The sequence below is a fragment of the Chaetura pelagica genome, unplaced genomic scaffold (genome assembly GCF_000747805.2).
Source record: "Chaetura pelagica isolate M959 unplaced genomic scaffold, ChaPel_1.0 scaffold18, whole genome shotgun sequence".
In the NCBI taxonomy this organism is placed as follows: domain Eukaryota; kingdom Metazoa; phylum Chordata; class Aves; order Apodiformes; family Apodidae; genus Chaetura; species Chaetura pelagica.
In genome coordinates, this window is record NW_009954310.1 from 1,133,759 (window position 1) to 1,160,286 (window position 26,528).

Sequence of the window (26,528 nt, forward strand, 5' to 3'; positions counted from 1 at the left end):
GAATACATGAAGCATCTGAAAAAAAATAATCAGTGGAAACTGAGAAAGTATCTGTGGGGAAAGCATCTCCTGCTCCTACCAGGAAAGTGGCACTGTCTACTGCTGCATCAGTGGTTACTGTGCTGGTGAGGTCTGACACAGCACAGCTGTTCTCGCCGTCCCCTTAAGGTGTATGGCCTCTGCTTTGGTCACAAATGAATTGGAAAACAAATAAATAGAAAATTCGCAACAGGTAACAAACCTCCACTTTTTTTGGGATTGAAAAATCTCTGTTTTTCAATAATAAGAAATCGTTCTATATTTTCAGGGGATGGAACATACTTTTCCTGACTTGGTGTATTTTTAGAGTACAATCTTCTCTCAACCACATCTCTTATTCCCTTGGGTTAATGTACAATGGACATTCTTGTCATTCAGGCAAAAATCCCACTAAAGGAAGACGAGAAGCAGCATGTGCTGCAAGTTTTGAAGGAGATGAGAAATTTCACACTATCCTGATATCTTCTGGGTAACTGCTTATTTTATGATGACTAATAGGCAATTACTATGGTAATACTGCAATACAACATGTGTGAGGTTTGGGAATGAGAAATTATAGGTAACTGCTTTGGACTCATTTCTATGGTAACAAAAAGTAATTGTCATTAAATACCAGTTATATTGCGGCTGTACCTGGTAATTATAGATTTTTTTATGCCCAGTAACATAAATAAAGGAAATAAATTTATTCAAAAGGTCCATGATTGTTTACTTATATGTTGTTATATAGAATACACAATGACAAACGTCTCATTAGGAAAAACAAACTCCATCCAGAGGTTCATCTTGTCATATGAGATGGTTACTCTGTTTTCCAATTCAAGGCAATGCATGAATTTCACATGCATGACATGAAACTAAGAAAAACCCTCTCCTAGCAGAAGGAGGTGAGAAATAATGGAGATAATATGCACACAAGTAGCCATGTCTCAAAACTGTACCAGTTCAAATGTTGAACCTTTGCCTATTCTTGAGTCACAGAAATTAAGTCCGAAAAAAACTGAAATGTTTCATCTGATACAAAGCCTAGTTTTCTGTTTGTATTCCAGGCTCTTCAAAAGGGATCTTAAAAAGGGCCTGGTTTTAAACAAATAATGCCATTACCAAAAAAAACCCCAAGATTAGCCTTTATAAAATGCTGGTATAAATTATTTTAAATGTTTCTCAAGCCTTCCCAGTGCCTTTTTTTTCACTTTAAACAGTTTGTCAAATTCCAGTCACTTTCACAAAGCATTTCAGTCCTTAATAAACTATACTTCTGGGGTAAAAATATACCATTTGTTCAAAGCATTTAATCCCAAAAAGCTTTCATAGCAATTTGGGCTCCAAAACTGTTTATGGTGAAGTTAGCTTTCCACTGTGGGCAGGACTGACCTCCATTCCTGTTAAATTGTTCTATTAAGCCCAAACACAAGCAAGCACTAAAGATGGTGTTGACTTCAAAAATATTGTACCTGACAGTGAAACAAGAAAGGATTACAATCTGTGTGCCCAGTTCTCCCCATTCACACAAATTCTTGCAGTCCCTACAATCAAGCTAGAAGGATATTGTAGTGATGACAGTTCAGAACATTTCAGCTAATTCATGGCTTTAATTTACTGAAGGTTGATACTCTCACAGATAACCAACTGAAACAACACAGAAATGGCAAGGAACAGGAAGCCTTACTGGGTCATGCAACCGAGCCTTTAGAGACCAGTCAGGATATTTTAACTGCCTTGTCATGGCATTTCTGGGATACCCCAGTGAAAAGCTGACCAGACTAAGAAACACATCCCTTTTGGTGCCAGCATAGGGTTTCATCTCCAGAAGTGAGGCTGACAAATTGGAACTAATCTAGGATGGTGTGGTACAGTCATCTTGCCTGCAGGGACACATTTCAGCATTCAGCTGCAGAATGGCAGCTGAGGAACAAGTTCTCGATAAAGGAAAGTTCAGGCCAAGCCTGGGGGTGCACGACTTTTAAATCACAAACACTTTTTTTTTTCTTAGTCTAACCCCACCATCCCTGGGGATGATAATAGGTTCAGAAAGTGATAATGTTATACAGCAAACAGAGAGAGAAAAGTCAAGGAATCTCTCTTCCCAGCACTAATTTATTTTCCTAAAACTGTTGAACAGTTTAATCCATCCGAGAGGGTGACATTAGTATTACAGAGAAACCTACAAAGATTTCTATTTTTTTCCCCATGTTTCAAGAAGCTAAAGATCAAGTCACACACTATCCCGAGCAAAAGGGGCCTTTCAATGCAGGTGACAAGTCACCAGCCAGAACAGAGGGCAAATAATGCTGAAGACTCACAATTTTAGCTAGGACAACCACTGGCATCTTTCTGGGCAATTTAACAAGCAAGCCCATGTGGCATAACATTTTCTACACACTGTAATTGCAAAGCCAGTTACACTTAGCAATACTGTAATATCAGGCTTTAAAGACCTCAAGAAAGGGATGAAACCTGTCTCCCTGTTTTGGGAGAGACCCCACATCCCTGACCACAGTAAACAGCAGGTACTTATCACCCTGAATATTATAAAGAGGTGGGTACACCCATGGGGCAAGAAAAGGCCTGTGGAGGTTTTTTTCAATGAAGAAAGGGTGCAGTGTAGCAGCCATCATTACAGAAGGGTGTGATGCCAGCAAACAGCTAGTGCTGCAATCTCAATTAGCCATGCAGTACTTTGGTTTGCAGGTGAGTTTGCACTCCCTGGTCTCCACTTCTCAGCACCTAAACCCTCCACACCTGCACCCAGCCAACTCGGATCTATGGCAGTTAGGTTTGCCCAGGATTTTTCATTTCCAAGCTCTTTTCAGAAAGAAACAGGTGACAAAAAATTAAATATTTTGATTTCTAAACAGTCAGAAATTTCACTGGAAATAAAGCATAAGAGGCAATTTCACCAGCTCTCTTGATTTATGTAACTAATAGCTATCATTGAGAGATGGAACTGTACTAGTTCACTTTGTATTACAAGATTTATGCTCCAAGTTTACAATTAAGTTACTATTTTGTCTTTTTTTTTTAATACTTTTTAAAATTTTGCATAGACTTTTCAAACATTCTAAATTAGAGGGGATGCTTAACCACCCCTTAAAATTACATAAGGCAGCTTATCTTTTCATCTGTGTGGGTCCACCAACATGTTTCTTAAACTTTTGAATATACTTGAATAAATCAGTAAAGTCTAACACCCTGTTTCCATGAAGCCTGGTACACTGGCCATTTATGTTCATTTCCATGACCATTTCTTTCAGAGCTGCCTAAATGTACATGCCACATATAAATAACCTTCCTCACAGATGTGCCTGTGCCATGAGCACTTGTGTTTTATAGCTGTGATACTAAACTCACTTGTTGCTGGTTATGAACATTTTTACCACAAGAAAATCCCTTTAGAGTCACAACCCATTTGGCCTGCTCTCTAGAGGCTTAGCAACAGTTTATAGATAATAGTTCTTGGCATTATTGGTTAAGTTTTGGCTTAAACTCCTAAACCTCAATTCACAGGCACTCAGAAAAAAAAAGAACAAGGATTTTTAGAGAAGAGCTCAGGTCCCACACCTTTTGTGAATGTTTTGCATCCCTACAAATGGCAATGAAGAAAACCCCATCAGCCAGCTGTTAACATAAACTTGAGTAAATGAGTGGTTAGTTTTGTTTTGCTCACAGAAGAACTACTATATTTCATCACTTCTGTGAGAAATCAGGCTTTTAACGGTGCCCCCTGTGCCTGGGATTCCAGAAGACAGCAAAGTGCATCCAACAGGATACTTTGCCAATTGTTCAAAGCTGTGTACTGGTGGGGTAAAGGAAAAAAAAAAAATCTCTCTCACACTGGCAGGAGATCAATTTACAAACTCCAGCATGAGGTTTAATTACCCGTTTCATTATCTTAGCTTGCATAGCTCTGAATGTGAACCTTCAATGAACCAAAGCTGTTGCTTTGAGAAAGAGGGAGATAACACAAAATAGAAGTTCAAATGCCTAGAAGTGCTCTTGCTGCATATGGCACCACAGACCTTGCCTGCACAAGCAAAGCAATAGTCCCCAGCCAATAGATCTGTGTTACACCACACTACATGGAAGACTTCTGAAAGTCCAATTTATGTGCTAATCTCAACAAAGACCAAAGGAGATGAAACAGACTTATCTGGCCAATCACAGAGAAGCCTCAGAGTTAAATTTTCAACTACCAGTAATTGATCCTTTGAGATTTTTTAAAAATTCATCCAGTAAATTCAAATAAATTTGTGATGTGCTTGTGGATTTTGTATGAGCAGGAAATAAAGTGTGTGCTGTAAATTATTCACTCAGCACTAGTTAACTACAATGCTGGCACATTACTAGGCTTTTTAATATTCTTCTCAAGATAATAGGTAACATTTTGCTTATTACTCTCATTTTTAAGTTATTAGTTACATTAGGCCTTTTGTAAATATAGTGAAGAATTGCAAGAAAATCAAATGCTTTTCCAAACACCTCATTAAAAGCCTCTCTAGTTCAGGAGGCTTGAAAATTCAGGATATCACTAAAGGCTAAAACAATAGCATGTCATCAGGTTCAACAATTCCAAATGAATTCTCATGCCCTTTCATAACACCTGGGGTCCCAAAGGCTTTTCAAGTTATGAGCCATATGCATGTCTGCAAAGCTTCATGTCTCTCCCAAAGTATAAATAATAATGCAGGAGAAAAACCTACAGGGCAAGTGAATTTATGAGGGAAAGGGAAAGGTATTTAATGGCTACTGGAGTTGCTGGTGTGTAGGACACCTGGAACAGAGTAAAGCAACACCGTATCAGATTCTAGAGTCAGTTTAGGGCTTTATTCCTGTAAGGTGACAACCATTCTGATAAATTCCTAGAGCTGCCAGATGCCTCTACTGCAGTATTGGTCTCTGGTTTTGGGTTTGCCAAGAGTTTAAGGAGTATCAGTGTAGCTGGAGGGAGACCGTGTGTCCTTGGAAGTTCCTCTTATAAAACTTATATATAAGTATGTGAAATCACCCATGCAATTGCCTGCTACTTCAGTTTAGTAAGTAGGAAAGCACAGGAGGGCTAAGAAGCACAAATCAAAACAAAGAACAGAGTCAGCAGCAACATTTTCTGCAACTTCTAGCTTCTTCCTCAGTGGTCTCCTCATCCACACAGGAACCCAGTCTTAGTCTGCTTAGCAATGCAACACCTAATTAGATCAAAGCTCAGGGTAGCCTGGCTACAGAGTGTACTGTGTTATTTAGCCTTGCACTGTAAGCAAAACCAGGTACAGTATGTTACATTTCTCAGAGGCTTCTCCAGATAAATATGTGGTAGATGTAATTGCCCCCACAAACAAATCATCAGCTAATCAACTGCTTTTCATTATCTTCTCCAACAGCATATTTATGTTGTAAATAAATGCATTAAGAGCAAACAATTTTAAGGAAAACAAAAGATTATCTGAATATGTTCTCAACAGAGGAAGGGGTAAAACAGTAATTCAAACAGGAAAATGAAGCAAAATTAGCACAGAGTGGAATGATTATTCCATTCCATGAATCCCTATCTATTACAGTACAATAATGGGCTGAAATCTGTGACTTTAATGGATGATCTGGGTAGTTGAAATGAACTGTGATTGACATTTACATAGAGGCTGATGAACAGCATAATGAATGCAATTACAAAACCCAGCTAAGGTCTAACTCTAAGCTGACTTTAACTCCCACACCTAGGAGAAGGTTCCCAGACCAGATGCCCTGCTCTCTTGGAGAGTTGCTCTCTACCTCCTGAAGCAAACAAACTTGCCTTTGAGCCCCCTACCTCTATAGGAACTTCAGAAGGCATACAGCCACATGAGAACCTCCAGTTTCAGAGGAATTAAGTTAAACAAGCCACATTAAGATTCAACAACAAGACAGTGAAGGATGTAAAAGGTAAATGTAACAATACACAGACTCATGCTCCACACTGTACCTGTAGTTTCCTAGGTACACTCCATCAGGATTGAGCATGGGTGCAATCTTGAAGACCAGGTAGTCTCTCAGTACTTTTGCAATTGGATGCTGGCTCACGAGGAAATCAATTATACCTGAGAAAAATTAAAGAAGAGTTTGAAGAGGGAGTTGTATGACATCAAAGAATTCCACATACCTATCTGAAATCTCCTATATAAGAATTATGATTCCTCTTGATTCCTGTCTCTGCTTTTGCTGCCAACAAACCACTTGCAATCACATAGCACCTGCCACCTTCTAAAAAATCCAGAAATGGGAATTTTAAGGATAAATATCTTAGCCCATCTTCACAATGCAAGTACAATAAGGCTACATTAGCAAACAGAGTCATGTTTCCACAGAGGGAAAAAATACTGCTCATGAGCTGAGCCCTACCAACAAAACATTTCTCCTCCCAAGTGGTGAAGTAAAAACTACTGCTTAAACCTAGTATCTTACATACACAGCACGTACACAAGGACAATTTGGAGAGCTGAGGCACCTCAAATTTGTTTGAGCATATGCCCAGACCTACCCTTGGCATATGAGCATGGAGTTCAGATGTATACAGAGATATACATACATGTATACAGAGGTATAAAATGCCTTGCTAAAATGGTGAGAGTTACATAAGATCTCTACCAGGCACAGGGAAAATGTGGAATAGATAAGGTCAGACTCTTCACTTCCTTTACACCCATAAAAACGAGGAATATCTCCATCTCATCACTGAAGCTCCTTTAATGTGGAACAAAAACAAGTGACAGGACAAGCAGATCCTAAATGCCCTTCCTTCGGGCACAGTCACAGCACCAGATCCCACAGGGACTCCTGCCTCTGGGCCTTATGTTCAGGGAGTAACTAAACATCTCCTTGCTCCATGGCTGATGCTGGGACAGGAGGTAGGCAGTCTGGAGTTGAAGTCATTGCTTATTTCTCCACTGAGTTGGTACTGACAGAAATAGCTTCCAGGGAATGAATGTTGAGATAAATTGAGTTCCTGTGTAATCTCAGGACACCCACAGATAGGTCATGACAATTTGCTATTTATTTTAAGGTCCATCCTGTGAAGCAGGAACCATTTACTGAATTTCCCCAGAATAAATCAATCACTACTCTCCAGCAACAGGATAAAATTAAGCAAAGAATAATTAAGGCTGATCATCAGTAAAATTTCACTAATGGTGAGCTCTATTAGAGTGTGGAGTTGTCTCTCCAGGGGAAGAGTGGAATCCCATCATCAGAAATATTTAAAGCTGGACAGAGTAAAGCCCTAGGGAATAGTTATAACAAGCAACAATTCAGCATAGAAGAGATGGCATGGGCTAACCAGCTGACCAAAAAAGCTGACTTTAGCCCTGATCATTTGTGATTCAATAAAAATCTTTAAAAACAAACTAAAACCCAGGCACATGCCAGATTAAACACACTTATTTATAACTTGGTTGAAACGAGCATTAAATGGGGCCAAAATCTCACATTCTGTGCATCTCCTTCATTTAGCTTATTTCCTAGGGCCCATTTTGTATTTCAAATACTAACAAATTTGAACCTGTGCTGCTATTGGAATGAATTCTAATTTGCTGAAGCACATGGGGAAAAATGAGGCTTCTGAAACATCTGAGATGATCAAGGTGTAATTGACTCTAAACATCAGCAATACTTTTCATCTATTAGCGGTTAATCTTGAAGAAGAGAAAGTCCCTTTCTGCAACCAGGTCTTCCACTTGAAAAGAAACTAAAGCTGAATTTCTGAGGTGAATTAGCATATACATAATTATATTGCTCAGGAAATGTTTCTGCAATTACCTCCTCCCAATGAAGGAAACTGAACATCGATCTGCTTTTTGGCTGGTGTTGTGTCTTTTGTTCATTATACAACAGCAAGAACATGAAGAAACGGCAGGGACACAGTTGGATCCTGAATAACCAGGTTCCTTAACTGTATGCAAACATGAAAGTCTTAGCTACATCAAACTGCTGCTCTAACTGTTTTCTGGCAGTGTCTAAAACATATTCCACAGTATGCACACCTGGAAGGCTCTAAACTATTTAAAGGCATACAAACCCACACTTAACTCCATGTCTTCTCAAGACACCATGCTTGCTTTAGTTTTAAAGAGCTTGCAGCTAGACTCAAAACAGCACATCAGCTGGTGTTTTCTAATACACTTGGAAGAGTTAATTATGTCCAGAACATGCTTTATTCTAGGTCAACTACAATCTTTCAAAATGGCCACAATAAAAGCAGCATAAATATAGCATCGTGTACATGATCATCATTGCACCAAAGAACTTGGTGGAACAGTTTTGCCATGAGATCTGGTAGTGCACCACATATGTACTTCTGACATCTCCTCATGGATGCCGACAAATATTTTGGGGATAATGTGACTTCTTTTCATTCAGAAAGTAACACAAAAGCCCAAACTCTCAGAGCTTTGCTTTGGCTGTAGCTGTGCCAGGGGAGAGACTTGTCCAGGTTCTGCTCATTTTACTCCTGTTATTGGTGCAGATTTACACACAGAGCTTGGCAAAGGCATCTTGGCAATTAGAACATACAGTTTTTCAGTTCCATGCAGGGAATTATTATTCCCTAACCAGGAATGTGCCATGAAGTGGAAGGCTGTGTTTAAACACGAAGTGGGTGAGCCTCTGCTCTACACATTTGCCTCTTGAACCAGGCACACCAGACTAAAGGGAAGAGACTGACCTTGGGCACCCAGCAGCTTGATGGCAAACAAGACCCAGCATCTCCCATTGCACCACAATCTATCAGAGGGTACCAACTTTACCGAATCCAAACAGAATCACTGGATTTTCTTACACAAAAGACAGTTAATTAAATCTGAAGAAATCTCACACTATGATAAAAGTACAAAGCAAAAGTTACAAATAACTGATTCACAGAAGTCGAACCTGGAAGTAAAGGCAGTTCTAAGAAATATAAGAGAAGCATCAGATGTAAGCATACATATATATATATAAACCTCACCATAAAATTATTGTAAGCATCCAAATAATTAATACAATTAGCAAAGAGCTTTGTCTTTCAGAGGAACCCAATAGTCTTTGGATCAATAACGTTTAAAGTAAAAAGACAGATATCAGACTATTAAAAAAATACCATCACAGAGAACTTGGTCCTCTTCTTATTAAATCAATACAAACTTAATTTTACAGCTTCCATAATCAGCAAGAGACATATCAGTGTATCTCATTAGGCTGGGGTTAAGAATTTGGCAGCAACCAAAGCCCATTTAATATCATTTACTTCAAGGCAGACATGGCAATACAACAGATGCCCTAATTTATCTGTTGATCTTTGTATTAAAATAACAGTTTGCTGGTAAACAGGAAGGGTAATGATGCCAGTCACCCTTGTTAGTGTCTAATAATTGCTTAATTTGTCCACTAATTGACCTGTGCTACTGTTGAAGCACTGGATCGTGTTGCAGGGCATGAAGTAAACAAGGCCACTGTAATGTTACTTTAGAGAATGACTTCTGGAAATAGAACTACTTATTGCTATAAATTTTCTCTTCACAGATGAGCAGATTAATTGGTCTGCCAATTAGTCTGCTATTAGAGAAAAAAAAAAGAGCTGCCCACAGATTGGTTGGATCTCCGAACTGCAGCCCCAGTTTGGGTCAAATGAAATAATCCAATCTGAATCAGTCACATGAGTGATGAAAAATAAGACAAGCATTATTTAAAAACAAATCTCTGTGGCTGGAGATCAAGGAAAATAGCCCAATAACTAAGCATTAGCTCTTCAAGTGACTTTGAATAAAATGGAAAGCATGCTGGAATGGACCTACTCAGGCACATTACAGTATGGAAAAGTTCTCCAATTAAAAGCAGCAAATTAATACAGATTATTTTTCTATCAAGCTTTCTAGAAAGTAATTAAAAATATTATTTTTCAAATAATAACATGCAATTATAGATGTTGCCTGGAACCAGCTCAGAAATCATCATTCAGCCATGACATAAGAGAAGGCTTATCCACAGTCCAGTAAAAATCAACCAAAGTCTTTACATTAACTTCAAGGAGCTTTTCATAGCTGTGAGGGAAAGGAAAGAGAATTGAAAACAAGGAACAGGAAAAACAATCCTAACAATGGTGAGTTACTAGATACACTGCCACAATGGTCTAAAACTTTTAGCAAGCTCTTTAACAGTCTCTCTCAGTGACTACAGCTTCACTGAAATTGCACTAAAATCAGGACCAAATCTCCTCTTCTCTGAGCAACTTCTCTATCATCATTCTTTCCCAAGACTAAATGCATTTTCTCAAATTTCTTTTGCCTTCTGCAGCTCAGCACCTCTCACCTACTCCAACACTAGATCTTGTGGCATCTCTGCCTGCCTTAATGCAAGATCAAATTATCTACTGGCGTTTCACAAGCAAGTTTATCAGTCCCTGTCCCATAACATGTCAAAGCAACTGTCTCTGCTCACATGGTTTCCGCTGTTCTGTCTGGATGATTCCTCAATCAACTGCCTTAAACTCTCTTTAAACTTCCTGTTGTCTCTACCACGACCTTTCCACATTTACTTCTCACAAAGAAAAGCCTTATTCCCTGTTTCTCCGTTACCCCATCCTATCAGTCTGTCAATATGTTCAATTCCATAAACACATAATACATTTGCCCTGCTCATATTACTGAGAATCTAATCAGCACAGATCCTAATGCAATGTGGCAACTGCTCATACAAACATATCCTGGACTTTGTTTAATACATGCTAAGAAAGAAGTGATTTATCTTTACAGACACATTTCTTAACACTGACTAGGGGCTGGTGTCCTGAAGGCAGTTCATCATAGCCTGCAGGTTAAAAAGAATGGATTAATTAGACTCTAACAACAACAAGATATATTCACTGGAAAGCAAATACAAAGGAGTCCTGAATGCTTGTGTTCATATGAAACTACTAAAGGGGACTGAAACCACTGTGAAAGACATTATACTTAAATTTTTTGGAGAATAGGAAAGCAAAAATGTGAGGTTGGGCTTTTTAGAGATATTTTAATGTAATGGTGGAAAAAAATAATAATCAGATTATAGGGCCAAGCAGCTACAATATTCTATCTCCACAAGTACAGCACATGCAGTAAACATCAGCAAGACACTGCCATACTACCATTTGTCTGTGAAGAAACTCTTTTATCATAAAGAGGCCCTGTCTCTTCAGCCTTTGGCCATTCTTATGGGACTGCAGAAGAAAAAGCAACACAAACATGAAAAAGACAGGTGGGCACATTTCTCCACCCCAACATGGTGGGAAAGTTGTCGCACTGGCACTGAACCCTGTGCAGCACAGGTCACAGCAGGGCTGTGCCAGTGTGGTCTCTAACAGAACATACATCTGTGCTTTCAGTACAGCCCCCAGCACAGACCAATAGACAGAAATGATCCGATAATGCCTTAGCCTGAAGTGTTTCCAATATTTAACACAACAACAACAACACAAAGCACATGTGAACAGTGATAAATGAGAAGATCTGACTCATATCAGATTTATTGACATGATCTAGCATCATGCTGTCACTGAAATTATCCCTACAGAAGATCATTGCATAGAGTGATCCATAAGCACAAGATCATGGGAAATGCTGACTCTGCTGCTTCTCCTTCTCATGAGTAAAAACAGACTGTCAAACTCACCTGGTTGGGTTTTGGGTTGGTTTTTTACAAACCTTTTAGAAACACATTTATTTGGCAGAGGGTGTGCAAAAGAGTGTGCACATTGATGTTAACATCAATACAGAAGAAATTTACAAGTTTGAAGTGAGTATTCATTAGATCCTACTTTTCAGCCCAGTCTCTGCTCCTCCCTTTTCATCTAGGCTGATGCTCAGATCTCATCTAACCTTCCCCCAGGACAGTCTCAGAGGGGGCCTGCACAGGCCAGAGGGTGCCAAAGGATGAAAATCAATCGAGTTCTTAGAAAATGTAGAGAAGTTGACAATTTTTCCCAGTGGTTCCCATGGACAAGAAGCTCTCAAGGAAAATAACAACTAAACAACAGTTACCTATGCCAAAACACAGAGGAGCCAACAAAAGAAGGCGAAACACGTTTAGGAAGGATGCATTAAGTAATCCAAATATATTCCTGGTTACAGTTCATCTAAAGTGTATAAAAGGAGAATGGCTGATTTATTCTCCTGGCATACTCAAGTCTTTTGATTGCAGAGCAATTTGTCCCTAATTAGACAAGTAACTATTTCAGTGCTAAGATCTCAATGTTTGAGTGTGGTTGGTTAAAAGCACAAGAGTCTTTAGGCTCCTGTGATCATTTCTGTTCATTTTTACCTTCAACTATCAGTAATATTGTTAGAAAGGAAATAAATAAATATGTTTTAAAAAGCAACAGTTAAGTCCCTGGTGGATTGTACACAAGGCCTGACTTCATCTATTTTTAAAGAAGTTTTAATCAACTTGAGACAGAAAAGCTGCACACCTAACTTTAAGGATTCAGCTGTGATAAGCAAATTGATTAGGAGCACATCAAGCTATATTATGGCATATTTGTTCTTTTATTTACCATTTACTCTCTCATCTATTCTCTGCTGTAGCTCCACATCTCTTCAAAACACAGGATTAAAAGCAAAGGAAACCTCAAATAATGGGATAAAATGAATGTGCAGGAAATGAATGGGTGAATTAGATTATAGCAGATGAAACACTGAGGTCTCAAATGCAAAATGCAAGGAGTTTATTTAATTTGTTACTCTTTTTAACAGAAAACATGCTCACTGACTTGAATTAGTAATTTCCCTGGTTTAAGATATGTTAGGGCATTACAACTAGGCCTGTTTCCAGAGCAGTGAAATATATGGAAAACAGCCAATCTCCCAGGGAACGCACTAACTCACTGCATTTTGCCAGCCCGGTGTAACAGTGCTAATGCGAGCTCCAGAGAAAACTCTGCTTCTGCTGTGAGAGCTGCATGCAAAGGAATTGAGAATGACTAGCAACAAATACTTAAAATGGCAGAGCAAGGCACTATGGATTTTAACTCAAGTCTTAATGTGCAGGGTAAGCGCAGACAGTAATTGATTTAAAGAACATTTAAAAAATTAGTGCTCCTGACCTCTCTCTCCTTCTCTTAGTTCAGTTACAACAAGGTTCTACAAAGAATTCATCTGACATTCAGTGTGGCTAGAACACAAATCCACATGAAGGAAGCAAGGGGTGGGAACGGCAGTCAAGAGCCTCTCAAATGGGTTCTGCCAGCATAAGAGAGCAAGACTGCTTTGTGAGTTGTTAACCTGAATCAGGCATCACAATTCCTCACCTCCATCTCCCCAGATTTCTGAGATATATTCTTTAACTGGGGGGATTGAAGTCTCTGCTGGAAGACCACAGGCGTGGCAGGCCTCTCTAAACAGGTGGATACATCACAGTTTGTGAGGACAGCAAGCAGCAGTTGTGTTACGTGAGACTCCAGCCATTCTGGTACCCAAACATTTAAACTGCTTTGCAGAACACCCAATAGAGTTATAAAAATCCTTCTCACAGAAATTTTGCCATCACAGACCCAAATGGCACTAAGATTGTAAATTAAATGAAGATCAGGTATATCTTAGAATAGTAAAACATTCTAGGACTACTGGGTACTTAGATGACCATATGGTGTCCTTAGGCAGATATTTTTGCCCATTTTAAAGTCTGTTGATTAAGAATGGATGGGATAAACTGGGATGGAAAACACCCTGTAAATGTATTTCCTTACATGGATATTCCTTCTCTTCACACACAGGAGGTACACTTACACCATCTACCTTTCATGTGTACTGACTATCCCACACTTATTGCTAGATGTCTACATTTAGACCTAGCAACCATTGCCTCAGACCCCCAGAGAGCTCCATACAATGCTGCTCCAGATGTAGCTCCAGACTTTGTAGAGAAATAGATATGACTGGAATAGAGTAAAATGAACAGCCTAGAAGTAGAATAAATTCAGTGCAAAAAGTTAGTAAGTGATGAGTGTTTGGGATTTCCTATGTATTTTTATGACCTGTGGCTCTTTTCTCACAAAAAGATTCACAACCACTTTGGAGAACATGGGACTGCTGGTGCTGGGCTGGAGCACCAACATCCTGATTCAGTGCTGAAAAGTTATAGATATATATTGCCAGGAAAACATCATTAAAGTTGGCATTCTCAGTGACTAGGATGTGGGACCAGGAGCCAGAATGCCTGATCTTGGTCTCTAGCACTGCTTATTTTTGGCAAGTTGCTACCTGAGTCTGTAATTTTAGTATGTTCAACTTGAGATAGCAGTGGCCAGCTTTCTTAAAGATAAGCACTTTCTAAAAGCCATCCCTGTAGAGGTCAAGGTAGAAAACCTTTTACTAAAAGATACAACCAGTATTGCTAGTCAATTCAGAAAAGAGTGCTTGAGGACTGTCAGCTCTGCTGTCTTCTTCCAAACAAAACCAGGTGACACTGCAAGAGTGCACAAAATATAGATAGTGCTCAGCACTTTACAGGATCACATGGGGAGGATAAAATGTGGTATTTGAATTTTACCTGTTAAAACTGTCAACCAAAACAGAGACAATTAAGCACTTTATCTAGTTACTACTGAAAGTTCTCCAGATACTTCACTCAAGCCAACATTGGGTCCTGCCTGAAAAAACAACATTACTAAGCAGGTCTGAGGAGATGAGACCACAAAAATTTCCTCATTGCAAAAGACTGCTTAGGTCATATTTATGTAATGTTGTTCTGATAAAACAGTCGTCCAGCATGCTTTAAGATTTGTTCTGATGTTTTAGCAGTCTAACATCTAGACACCTCAGGGAACCTAGCAGTTTGACTCTCTCATTTTTTAGAACCAGCAATTTATGGCCTCAGGACTCATTTTGATGTCATTGATTTGGATTGTAGGTCTTTTCACACTTTACAATGATGAAAAAAGCTAGATTCTCAACAGCTTCAAACTCAGGATTTCATTGCAGCAGTAGGCTGCTCAAACACTTGATCAGGTAAGCAGCAGAGCATTAGCAACACTATCTACCTCATCCCACTGCAGCTCTGAGTGCATGGGACTCAAATGTTGTCTCCAATTGCACTTAGTCCACACCAAGAGCCCAGAGGGTACATCAGGTTCACCTCTCCTGTTATTTCTTGGTGTCTGGCTCTTCTGTTCCTCACAGCAATGGGTCCCCCACTAGTTTCAACCAAATAGACCAATGTAGGGGAATAGAATGAGGCCAGAGCTGGATTTATCTGGAAAAAAACACAAGATGGAGCAGAAGGGAGCAGAATGCCTCTTGACCTCTGCAGTGATGAGCCCACACCTCAACCACTTAATTACCCTGATGGCTGATGTTGCTTGCTTAACTGCAAAGTAATCTCCTCCCAGACCCAGAGGGAAGTCATACAGTTCTCCAGTAGAACTTACACAACAGCAAAGGCCTGGGGAATTGACCTGAAAGAACATGTCAGGCTGTCAAAGTGAGGACCTACCAGCAGGAGCACAACAGCTGCTGCAGGACGGCCCAAAGGGTTCATAAAATGAGTGCACAGCACAGACTGAGTGGGTGGCTTTGTTGGTAGTCTTCATTTTCTTTCATTTTCCCAATACTCTGTAAGAAGCTTGGAGTTCTCTTTGCATCAAAATGAGCCTTTTACTACTCCCTAGATGCTTCCTCTCTTCCTCCTGGGAAGAAACAAAAGAGTTCCTGGAGAAATATTGCAGGGATCAGATGATCTTGCTTTAGTAATGATTTACATGGGATTTATTAGAATTATTCTAAAAGCTGTAGCTTCAGAAGATTATGTGTTTTACCATTATTATTCAAAGTCTGTCCTTCCCATGAGTGAGAGTCCTCCAGACAGTTCTAAAGATATTTGCTGGATTATGGTCCTCAATTTTTACAGAATTAACTGATGTTAAATACAGCTAAGATTTAAGCCTTAGAATTGAACAGAAATATGCAAAATATTCCACCTTCTTTGATATGCAAGACACAAGGGTTGCAACTTAGAAAAGTGGCTTGATTGCAATGAGACTGCAGCACAGGAGTAAAATTTCCAAAGTGGAAACATCAGGGAAAAGATTCCCCATAGAGCTTTAAAAGTGATAAAAAGAAACTCTTTTACGGACCCTGGGAGGACTAAGCAGACTTTGTTCTATTTGGGAAACCACTAAAGGTTGCTGGATTACAAGGAGCAGCCAAAGATGAGCACATTTGTCCTTTCGAGCCTTTTGCTGAAATGTCTCACCAGAACTCTGAGAACTCCCTATGTCCAGGAGTCACCTTTTCACAATCTGGCAGCAGCACCTTTCTCTGGTGACCAGAAGCCTTGGGGTTTTAAGTGTGTTCAGATGAATGAAACTGGACACTGACTGGGACTGGAGGGATGGACTAATTCTACCTACCTTCTCCCTTAAAGGCTTGTCACCTAGTGCAGTTTTACATGTCCAGTAAAGCACAAGCAAGCACCTACATTGTGCTCTTAGTCTTACAGCATTAACTGTGGTAGCAATAAAGACTACAGAAAGTTTTAAGATGGATAGATCAGCCTAAGCAAAGAATGTGTTATTAACCAAGGAGGCAAAAGGTAGATTTCTCTGGAGGGAGACTGAGAATACATTTACATATAAAAATCTAATACACAGTGAAAAAGAAAAAGGGCATTACATAAATAATGCTTGGGGAGAAATGAAAAATATGCATTTTTAAACACATTCTAAAAATGGTTTCCAACATCTGCAAATGTGCTGCTCAGTCAAGCAGAGACCTAGAAGCAATAGGTGTGACCCAAGCAGTCACACAAAGCTGTGTGAGGCAGCAACCAGAAGGGCACTGTGAAAGATCAGTCCTTCCCAGCTAGCCTTTCCAGGTTCCTTCAGATGGCTGGAGTGTTGCAGAAGTAGATTGAGGAGCATTTCTTGACCCTTAATAACCTGTAGGCACTTGCTATTGCCTACTGTCACAAGTGGGCTCTTCAGCTAGACAGACTCCTGGTGTGACCCACTGCTAGTATGAAGGTAGAACATATTGCTGGAAAAGGGAAAGAACACATGGGGATGGAGATGTCCCAGGCATTATATGGTACCCTTGGACTCCAGGTCTCTCCAGAAGATACACATGTGGGAATGTGAGCTGAGATAAACCAGGGGGAGAGCACAAATTTCACTTCCTTGTGCTCCAGCTCAGAAGATTAGTCTGCTCAGCTAATGAGAAGAACTGAGGTGTCCACTCCTCAGGACTGAACCCCAGCTGCTTACTTCTACTGAAGCTCCTTTGCCATTCATATACAAAGCTAACACATACATACATTCCCCAGATCCTAACAATGGAGGCTGACAGCCTGTCCCTATAAAAATGTGCAAACTATTTGCCCTCATTTCCCCTGTGGAGACAAGTGATCACTTTCCGTTACTCTTGATATGTGAATACTTACACTAAAAGCCAGTTGTAATGGCACCTTTAGCTGCTTCATTGATTTCCACTTTACTAGGTTTGCAGTTTATGCTGCTTCACTTTTATATGACTTTCCTGTCCTTCCATTCAAATCAACTAAAAAGGTGCAAGGTAGCTTGCCTTTTTCCACTCAAAGTCACTTGTAAGACTTGTAGTAAAGCAGGGCACAAACTCCACTGTGCGATGCTGGTGTCACTTGGTAAAGCAGCACGTCTAAATGGACAACCATCAGATTCCAGAAACAGGAAAAGAGTTGTGTTATTTCAGTAAATTCTACTTGACACCTTTCTATGACAGCCTTCTGGTCATGAGACAGGTGAAGGTGGCAACAGAAGTGCTTAGCTCTCCCCTGAAGCCAGCGTGAGCTCTCTGCTTGGTCTGGGTTTGCACCTCAGAAAGACTTCCAGAAGTACTGCAAGAGCAAAACCAACAGCATGTGAGACAAAAGTAAATCTGTACCTGCTTTGCCCTTGATATATGGAAGTTGGCAGTAGAAGATGAGCAGTTCTAAACACTTCAAAGAATAGTCAAAACTAAAATGAAACACAGAAATCCATTTGCACAACCAAGTCTGTAACTTGAGTCTTGGCAGATAATGAAAGCAGGGACTACATGCAACACCTGAACTACTCCTGGGTGACTCAGGAGCTGACAAGACTGGGGATTTGTGGTGGGAAGGAAGGAGCGATTTATCAAACAAAAAGCTAATTCTCCAGGAAAATCTTATGGCCAGGAAAATGCTGGCTGCATCTGAATTTTCTCCCCTTGAATATGACATGAAAGTTATGTATCTGAAAGTTGCCTCCAGAGGTGCTGGAGGAGACTTGTTGCACTGGACTCTAGCAGGAAAAAGCTTTCTTTTCACTTGCAGTTTAATTTTATTTTATTTTTTTCCTTAAAAACAAAAATTACTATCTCTCTACTTGAGGAAAGAATTACAAAAGCTGTGCCCTTCACCAGTGAAGATGGATCTGTTCTTTTATTTACACTTCATGGCATCCAGGCAAGAATAAGCTCCACAGAAATAAATCAGGGTCACTCCCTGTCAGTGCAGATGTGCTCCTGGCAGCTAAGCAGCAGAGCATGTCATGTGCCCCCATCTCCCCTCCAGAGAAAATCTTGCTGTGAAAATGGAGCTGCACTGCAGATCCTAAAGGTGATGGTAATCAGCACTGAAGATGGAATACTCAGAGTAAACCATCCTCACATGAATAGGGCTGCCACAAGCAACTGACAGCTCTGATTGAGAAGAGGTAAAATTTTCCAGGAGGGTGTAAAGCACATGTTTCCATCTGAAGAACACAGGGGAGGAAGTTAGAAGGATATAAATTTCAAGGTCCCTCTGAGTGTTGAGGGGTTTTGTTGTTGCTGTTTTAGGAAGAAGAAAAAACACCATTTTCTAAAGAATTCTGTTTGGAGACAGTCTCATTGCAGAATCTACTTTGAAGCATATTAAACTTAAGAAGGAATATGATGCACTTGTCCCAGAATAAGAATTACTTAAGAAATGTTCTATTGCACTCTACATTCACAGTCTGCCTCAGATGCAAATGAACTCTCAAGTGCCAGCAAACTCTCAGACAGAAGCTCTCCCCAAGCACTTTGCAGCAATGAGTTTAAACTCTGGCAGCACTGTGACCACATAAGCTAATGTCAAGGTGCTATTTCCCTCACATCCTTGGCCATTAGGAACACTGCCAGGAAGAGGAAAAATCAGAGTTCACATGTAACCAGGGGCAAAGACTGCCTAACTTTCTACTTTGAAAAGTCAAAGTGAATTTTAACATCTTAAAGGCAAATTTAACTTTATCAAACAGCCTCTTGTACTGCATGGAAGATACAGACATCAGAAAGAAGAGGTGCCACTGAACATGTGAGGCAAATTGAGACCCCAGACTGACTTGCACGTTGCAAAAGTAAAGCTTTATCTCCAAGTTAGAGGGGTCTGCTCGCTGACCATTGTACCAGTCACTTCCCAGATGCTCTCTCCTAGGGCAGGGCAAGAAACCTTCCTGGAGTGTATTAGGGATTAATTTCCACAAAGGGTTTCCAGTTCTGACCCATGTTAGTACTGCTGACTGTTCCCTGCTCCTCCTCAGGAGGAAGACACAGACCCAGCTTTGAGAAGATGGTACGTGGGAGAAGGCTGGGTCATGGCATTTTTCAACTCTACATTCAATTCTGTGACAGACTGTCTCCCAGATGACATAATATGATTAAAGCTCAGTAAGGCTGAATAACATCTTTACCAGGGAATCAGCCACCCTCCTGTTCCTCCTTTTCTGTTAGGACACCAAACACTGGTGGCTCAGAAGGGGATTGGCTGCAATGGTGATTAGTGCCATACAAAAACCACCACCACAGTAGAAATTTAATAACCATGGAAACAGAAATCTTTCAGTTATTCTAGAAATAGCTCCTTGAGGGGAGGTGAAGGCCTTGGTGAAGAACAACTTGTCCTGTTGTCATTGTCTGCACTACCTCTGTCCTAGAGTCACCCAAATACCTGACTTATCTGTGACCATGACATAGGGCAGGGTCCAGATTTGTAATATATATTGCATACACACTCCACTGCTGGCTGAAAACTTCTAAGTAAACTTTGAAAATTGTGAAGAAAAGTTGTTCTAAGAAGACATGCAGACTTCTCCTTTCCTCCTTTTTTCACCTAACACTCAGACTTTTCCCTTTATTTTTCTTCTCCCTTTATTCAGTGATAAAGAAGCGGAGAAATGGGGGGGGGGAAGGGAAAATAAAAAGTGGGTTTGTACAAAATTTCAAAGAAAGCATTCTCTCTGAAAACTTATGCCATTAAAAAAAAATTCTTTTTCACCCATCTCCAATTGTCATCCGCATTTAACAGCTGCAAAGTCTAAAACAGTAAACTACAAATCAGGCCATGGACATGAGTGATCTATTATCTTTTGCTGAACATGGAGTAATTGGACCCTTGAACCACCACTATAGGCACTCCTGGAAATTGTCACACAGGGGCCACAAGTGTCACTTAGGAACCAGCTTCCCTTGGAAGCAGGACTTTGTAGGGAGCTGTGTGCCACTGTCCCAAACTGTATTACATCCACATTTACTGTCCATAAAGTGTTCAATAGAAATTCACCCATTCGTTAGGCTCCCAGCAAGCAATTTGTACTTACATTTCTTCCTAGATAAAATTAATAGAATCATAGAATGTGTGGGGTTGAAAGAGAACTTTAAAGGTCATCTAGTCCAGCCTGCCCTGCAGTGCACAGGGACCTTTGTAAGTAGATCAGGCTGCTCAAAGCCTCGTCAGGCCTGACCTTGAATGTTTCTAGGGACAGGGCCTCCATCACCTCTCTGAGAAACCTGTCTTAGTGCTTCACCACTCTCATTGTAAATAACTTCTTCCTAATGTCGAATCTAAATCTATCCTGCTTTAGTTAGAGATCATTGCCCTTCATCCTACCACTACACACCCTTGTAAACAGTCCCTCCCCAGCTTTCCTGTTGCCCCTTCAGGTACTGGGATGCCCCTTTCCTCAGAGCTTCTCCAGGCTGAACAATCCCAGCTCTCTCAGCCTGTCTTCATAGACAAGGTGGCTCCAGCCCTCTGATCATTTCTGTGGCCTCTCTCTGGACTTGTTCCAACAGGTCCATGTCCCTCCTGTGTTGAGTGCTACAGAGCTGGACACAATTAAACTAAGCAGTAGTATCCCCTTTTGCCTGGGTCGTGTGGCACATTATCCCTCCCCTCTCTATCCTCGAAGTCCAGAGAAGCACAACCACTAGAGAAGAGCGGAAACAACCTCTAAAAGGCTATTGTCTGGGGCAGGAGCCTACGTTCATCCTAAGTCCCTTCTTCTTATCCTCCCAACAAGCTTTACACCCTTTTCTTTGTAAGCTGCAGAAGTTAAGGAGATATGCCTCTTGTAAACGTGTACACAATGCCTTGTGAGAGGCACACAAAGCATATGAGCAATCCATGGGGGTGCAGGGGAAGAATTTCACCCAGATGGCCTCGTGTCAAAGAAAAGTATCCAGCAGCCAAGTCCTAGTCACACTTGAATGCTGGCTCTTCAGAGCAACAGCTGTAGCAACACAGAAGGAGCAAGGTGGCAAGCACAGGGCACCTCTGAGATAAAAGAACTGAAAACAAAATGAAAACAACAGCAACAACAAAATCAATTCAGCTGAACTGCGTCAGGGCAGGCAAAGAACAAAGGGTCAGATGACAAAGCCGGAAACAATAGACCAGCAGAGATTAATATCAGCTGAGAGGAAGAGCTGGGACACTGCTGAAGGAGAATGGAAAGGGCTTCAGTATGAAAACTAGAAGAGATTCCTAATTGTGAAGCCTGACATACCACTACACCTGCAGCTTGATCAGTACAGATCTCACACTGCTGCACTTACAGAAAGGGCTTCATTTCACAGCTTATATTCCTTGAAATTAATGATGGCCACTTACTAGGAGCCATTTCTTTTGTCATTAACAACAAGCCATGCAAAAGAGATCTAAAGACAATCCCAAACTTCCTGTGGTCTTTACAGCTCTGTTCTGAGTTTTGCATATTCATATCCTGGTCTAATCCAATCTGGGCAGACTTCAAAATTTCTGCCAGGGATTTCCCCACTAGCAATAGATGCTCCAGCACTGTTTGACCCACGAATGCCAAGTCCAGCTTGGAGAAATTTGCCTGCATGGGCCACTGGGTGTTCTTGGCCAGCTGAACTGCTGCACAGACTCAGCAGGCAATGCCACAAGCAATGTATGAGCTGACAATTACCTGCTCTCCCATGTAGGCCTTAGACAAGATCTGTTGCATGGGCATGAAACCTCCCCCTGAAACTGCAGGACTTGCTGTTCCTGGCCATACAGAGCAATATACACAAAAAACAGTTCTGACTTAATTTAATATTAGGAAGACAGGGATAAGCATCTTCAAAATCCACTTGGACTGCAATTTTCAGTGGGAAAAACAGGTCGTATCAAGGACAGTCAAGTGACCATGGAGTTCAGCTAAATCAATATTTTCTTCTTTTCCTATCCTCAGACATCAACAAAGTGCCCCAGTGTACTGCTACAAAGATGATGTGCTTTGTCGTAGAGGTAGGTTGGTTAAGGCTGGAAGGACATAATGTTAAACCTAATGTTATTCAAAAGTATGAGCAGTCAAGAAACGTTGGAAAAACGTATGTTTAGGAGATTAATTGGGCAATCCCATCTGGAGACAAAGCAAATTTGCCTGCTGTTGTACTGTGCAGTCTGTCTCAATTCTCCCATTTTGAGGACCAAGGGCTACTTTAGTTCTCTGATTATTGTTAAGAGGATTAGTTAAGCAGAGGTAGTCAAAGGCCTGCCCTGGGCAAAGGACAAATTGAATCAAACAAAGCAACTTGACATTTCTTAGCTGTATAGGCAAAGCTGACCCTGCTGTCCCAGGGCTGAGGAGTCAGGACTGATCCATTCTTCCTACTGGAAGAGGCAAGGTGAGCATGCAGGGCAAGGCAGAGGGGGTGAGCCTACCTGGCAAGTTCAATTTTCTGTTATTGCTATTACTGATAGGGTGGAAGAGATGAGGCAACAACTTCTGCTGCTGGTGGGAAGGGGTCTCTCAGCCACATAACAGCATTCTCTATAGATGACAGCTCTGTCCTCAGAGGCAGCCTGGGTCCCCAGAGCCCTGGGAATTCCTTCTTCCCTTTGCAGACTGAAGCCTCCAGCCTCTACATAGACTTTCTACCTATCCTACCCACATCACACCTTCTCTTCTGTGCTGGGGTTCTCTGGCACATGCAGAAACTGTATGTGGTAACAGTGAATCTCAGTCTGTAGCCAGAGAAACTTAACCTCATTAAATTTCCTCCAGCTCAGGAAACCACGTCTTACACCTGCCTGACACCCTAGTGAGTTGATCCTAAACCTGCAGTATCTAGTAACAGCTAATGTCACTTCAGGTAGAAGAAATTGCTCTAATGGTCTATTTACATCAACACAATTTTAGAAGGAGGTTTTATATCCATTACTCTGATATGGATGTTTCATATTCTCAGAACAACCTCTCTCTCTCTCCTGGGATACTTCACACTAAAATCCTACCCAGGAGATTTACAATGGACAGACAGTAGTGTTTTTCTACTTCCTTTAGAAGTCAAGGAGAGTGTGTTTCCTTTTGTATTAAAGCTTAGGAGCTGTGCACTTAAAGAAAAAAAAATCCCAGCGAGAAGAATGAATGTAACCCACCAATGTTAAGAGAAACTTGCAGCTCATTTATGGTTGGGTTGTTGAATGCTGTTGTCAATGTCTCATTCTCATCATTTGGTTTCCTGAACCCCTACAAAAGACCATGAACTGCAGCTTTTGCTCAGCACATTCCTTGTGCTGAGCAGTGGCCGAGTGAACAGGAAATGATTCCCATCCTCTCCTACCACAACTTACGCACATCATCTGATGTGTGCAGAACATCATTCACTTCATAAAAGATTTTGTTCTTATTTTGACCAAGAGCAGTCACCTCTAGGGTGGAACTGGGCAATATCAGGTTCATTTTCTTATGGATTGCAGCCAAATGAGGAGGTTTGCAAAGAATACAGCAAGTACTGAAAGAGAATTGAAGCTGTGTCTTTGTACCTTTGGGATGGCAAGAGAGTATAAAACTCCTTTACAGTGGAGTTTCTGTTCAGCTTAGTTCTATTCGGTACTAGCATTGCAGCCCACCAACTGAAACACTGGCAAGGCCCCCCAGAGGGCATTATTCCTGCACCAGAGAGCACTCACAGGCCTGCTCTGTGGCCAGAACACAACATTTCCCTGCATGCACAGATGATTCTATGTTTAAAGGCTTAGTTTGTCAGAGAACTTTGTGTCTAGAAGCAGCCAGGAGAGCATAAGCATTGACTTTCAGTCTCTTTCATTTGTCAGAGAAGACAGAAGTGAGGCTTTACAGTAATAGAGCAAACATGGTTGTTTAAGATTCTCACTCTCCATGGAATCCTATTTTGCCTCCTCCTCTAACAGGAAATATAGCTGAGCAATTAAGACTATTTGGTTTGTCAGAAGGAAGAGCACAACACATTGAGTGATGTCAGAACTGATGCAACCCATGCACTTACTCAGATGCAAATTCAGTCCAGTAGGAAGCCTGGTGTACTACACCCTCAAGCTTCCTGATCCAGTGGGAGGAGTCCCTGTACAGGCAGGGGGGTTGGAACTAGATCTTTAAGGTCCCCCCCAGCTCAAGCCATTCTATGATTTTATGATTCTAAGGGCCCCATCACTACCACAACAGGAGCTTTCTGGGTTAAGTGTCTTTTTCCAATACAGCTGCTGGTACTAAAAACATCCTATAACAGTGCCTACAGAACTGGTTTCATTTCTTTATCCCTGGAAGCAGCTAAGCAAGGTCTACACCTCTGTTACTTCAGAATAGTTCTTTTCACATGTAAAGGCTTCATCAGCTGCATTTAGTCTAGCATTTAAAAAGTGCCCTGTCCTGTCTTTCAGGTACTATCGCTTATGCCTTAATGCTCAAAAGATTCATGCTTAGTTAGGGAAACAGAAAACCCACTTTTAATCCCAAACGTTTACTCCTTCTCTTTCTTCACAATGAAAGGTAGAAGTTGGCTACAATTCCAAGTAGGAGCAAAAAGTTTCAAAATTACTCTTCTCACACAACTACCTGTTTCACAAATTAAAAATCCCCAAAAAATCAAACAAACCCCAAAACAAAAACTAACCCCCCAAGAAACCAAAAACCCCCACAAAAGCCAGAAAGTCCCAGTTACATTGTAGCAACTTTACTCTCTTACTGACGCCTTCAAGAATTTTACAGGATCAGATTCAAATAATTTGAAGGCACTGTCTCCGTGAGGTAAACTATATAACTGCCACCACTTTTTAGAGGTGTCTTGGAATCTTTCCAGGAGTAAAATCCTTCATAGTATGTGGAGCACCCTGATCATCTAGAGAGCAAGTTCAACCACCCACTAGCACAGTGAGTTATTGTGCAACAGTAGGACTCCTTAGAGAGCTGTTGGGAGACTGATTTTTGGGCAGTCTGTCCCCTTCTACTCTATTCTTTAAACTTGGAATAAAAATCCATGCAAAAGGTTTAATATTTTTTTCCTGCCCTCTGGTGGCAAGAAGATAGGTGTTAAAAACACAGACCAAGAATGTTAACAGAAAAATAAGATGCATTGACCAGTGTAGTCTGTTTTTTCATTTCATAACATCTGATTTAAGGTGAAGCAAGAGGGAGCATTCATTTAAGCAACTGTAATGAAAAAAGATTGATTGAGAAGTAATTTTTGCTCCATTTCTTATGGATAAGAGTCCCAGGTGCCTGTTTTCCTTATATTTTCTTTGTAATGGCTATTCCCTATTCAGCCCATAAGCTTCAAGGTCATCTTCAGGTCAAATTACACTTAGCAGAAGATGCTCAGCATCTGCAAACCCAACTATGGGATGCCTCTCCCTCCCCTCCTGCACTGGACCTTGCAAGGCTGGGAGCTCAGAATGAAAACTGTATTGAAATAAAACACATAGGGTACAAATTCTCATTTTTGCTTTTAGATGACACGGTGGATGCCACTCTGGAAAACGTGTTTAAAAGATCACATATTACACCCTACTAATAGAACATGATAAGCCTATGAAGAAAGTATATTTTAAATACACCTAGACATACTGAAGCTTGCAATGACTGACTGCTGGCAAAAGCCAAAGCAAACAGGACAAACTTAAACATGGCTGTTGCCATGTCTCCTATAGCTTCCCATGCACATGGACAGTGTGGAACACTTGCTGATCTCCCATACGTAAAATGTAGCAGGCAAAGGAAGGAAAATAAGACTAGGAATACTGTGGGAAAAAGAAGATTTCTATTGCCAGATCTCAGATAAAATCCAAGCCTTTAAGAGGGCAAGGACTTGTACAGGTTTTAGACAGATATATTTGTGTACATATATAGGCATTATCTGACATCTGACCTTATCTGTACAAGCTAATACTTTATTTGTCTTGATGAAAAATAGCATTCATTGTCTTAAGTAAAAATATGTGGGAGGGGGGGGGGGAGGAAAAAA

The 26,528-nt window shown here is 40.7% G+C and overlaps 1 protein-coding gene across 1 annotated transcript in view; it reads right to left on the reverse strand.

Moving 5' to 3' along the window:
* AGBL4 (ATP/GTP binding protein-like 4) overlaps nt 1-26,528 on the reverse strand; it is a gene marked incomplete at its 5' end in the record, with an annotated part of 892,811 nt that overhangs the window by 185,369 nt on the left and 680,914 nt on the right. The window contains one exon of the mRNA XM_010004032.1: nt 5,993-6,107. Coding sequence (XP_010002334.1) covers nt 5,993-6,107 — 115 coding nt within the window. The remainder of the gene's footprint in view (nt 1-5,992; nt 6,108-26,528) is intronic.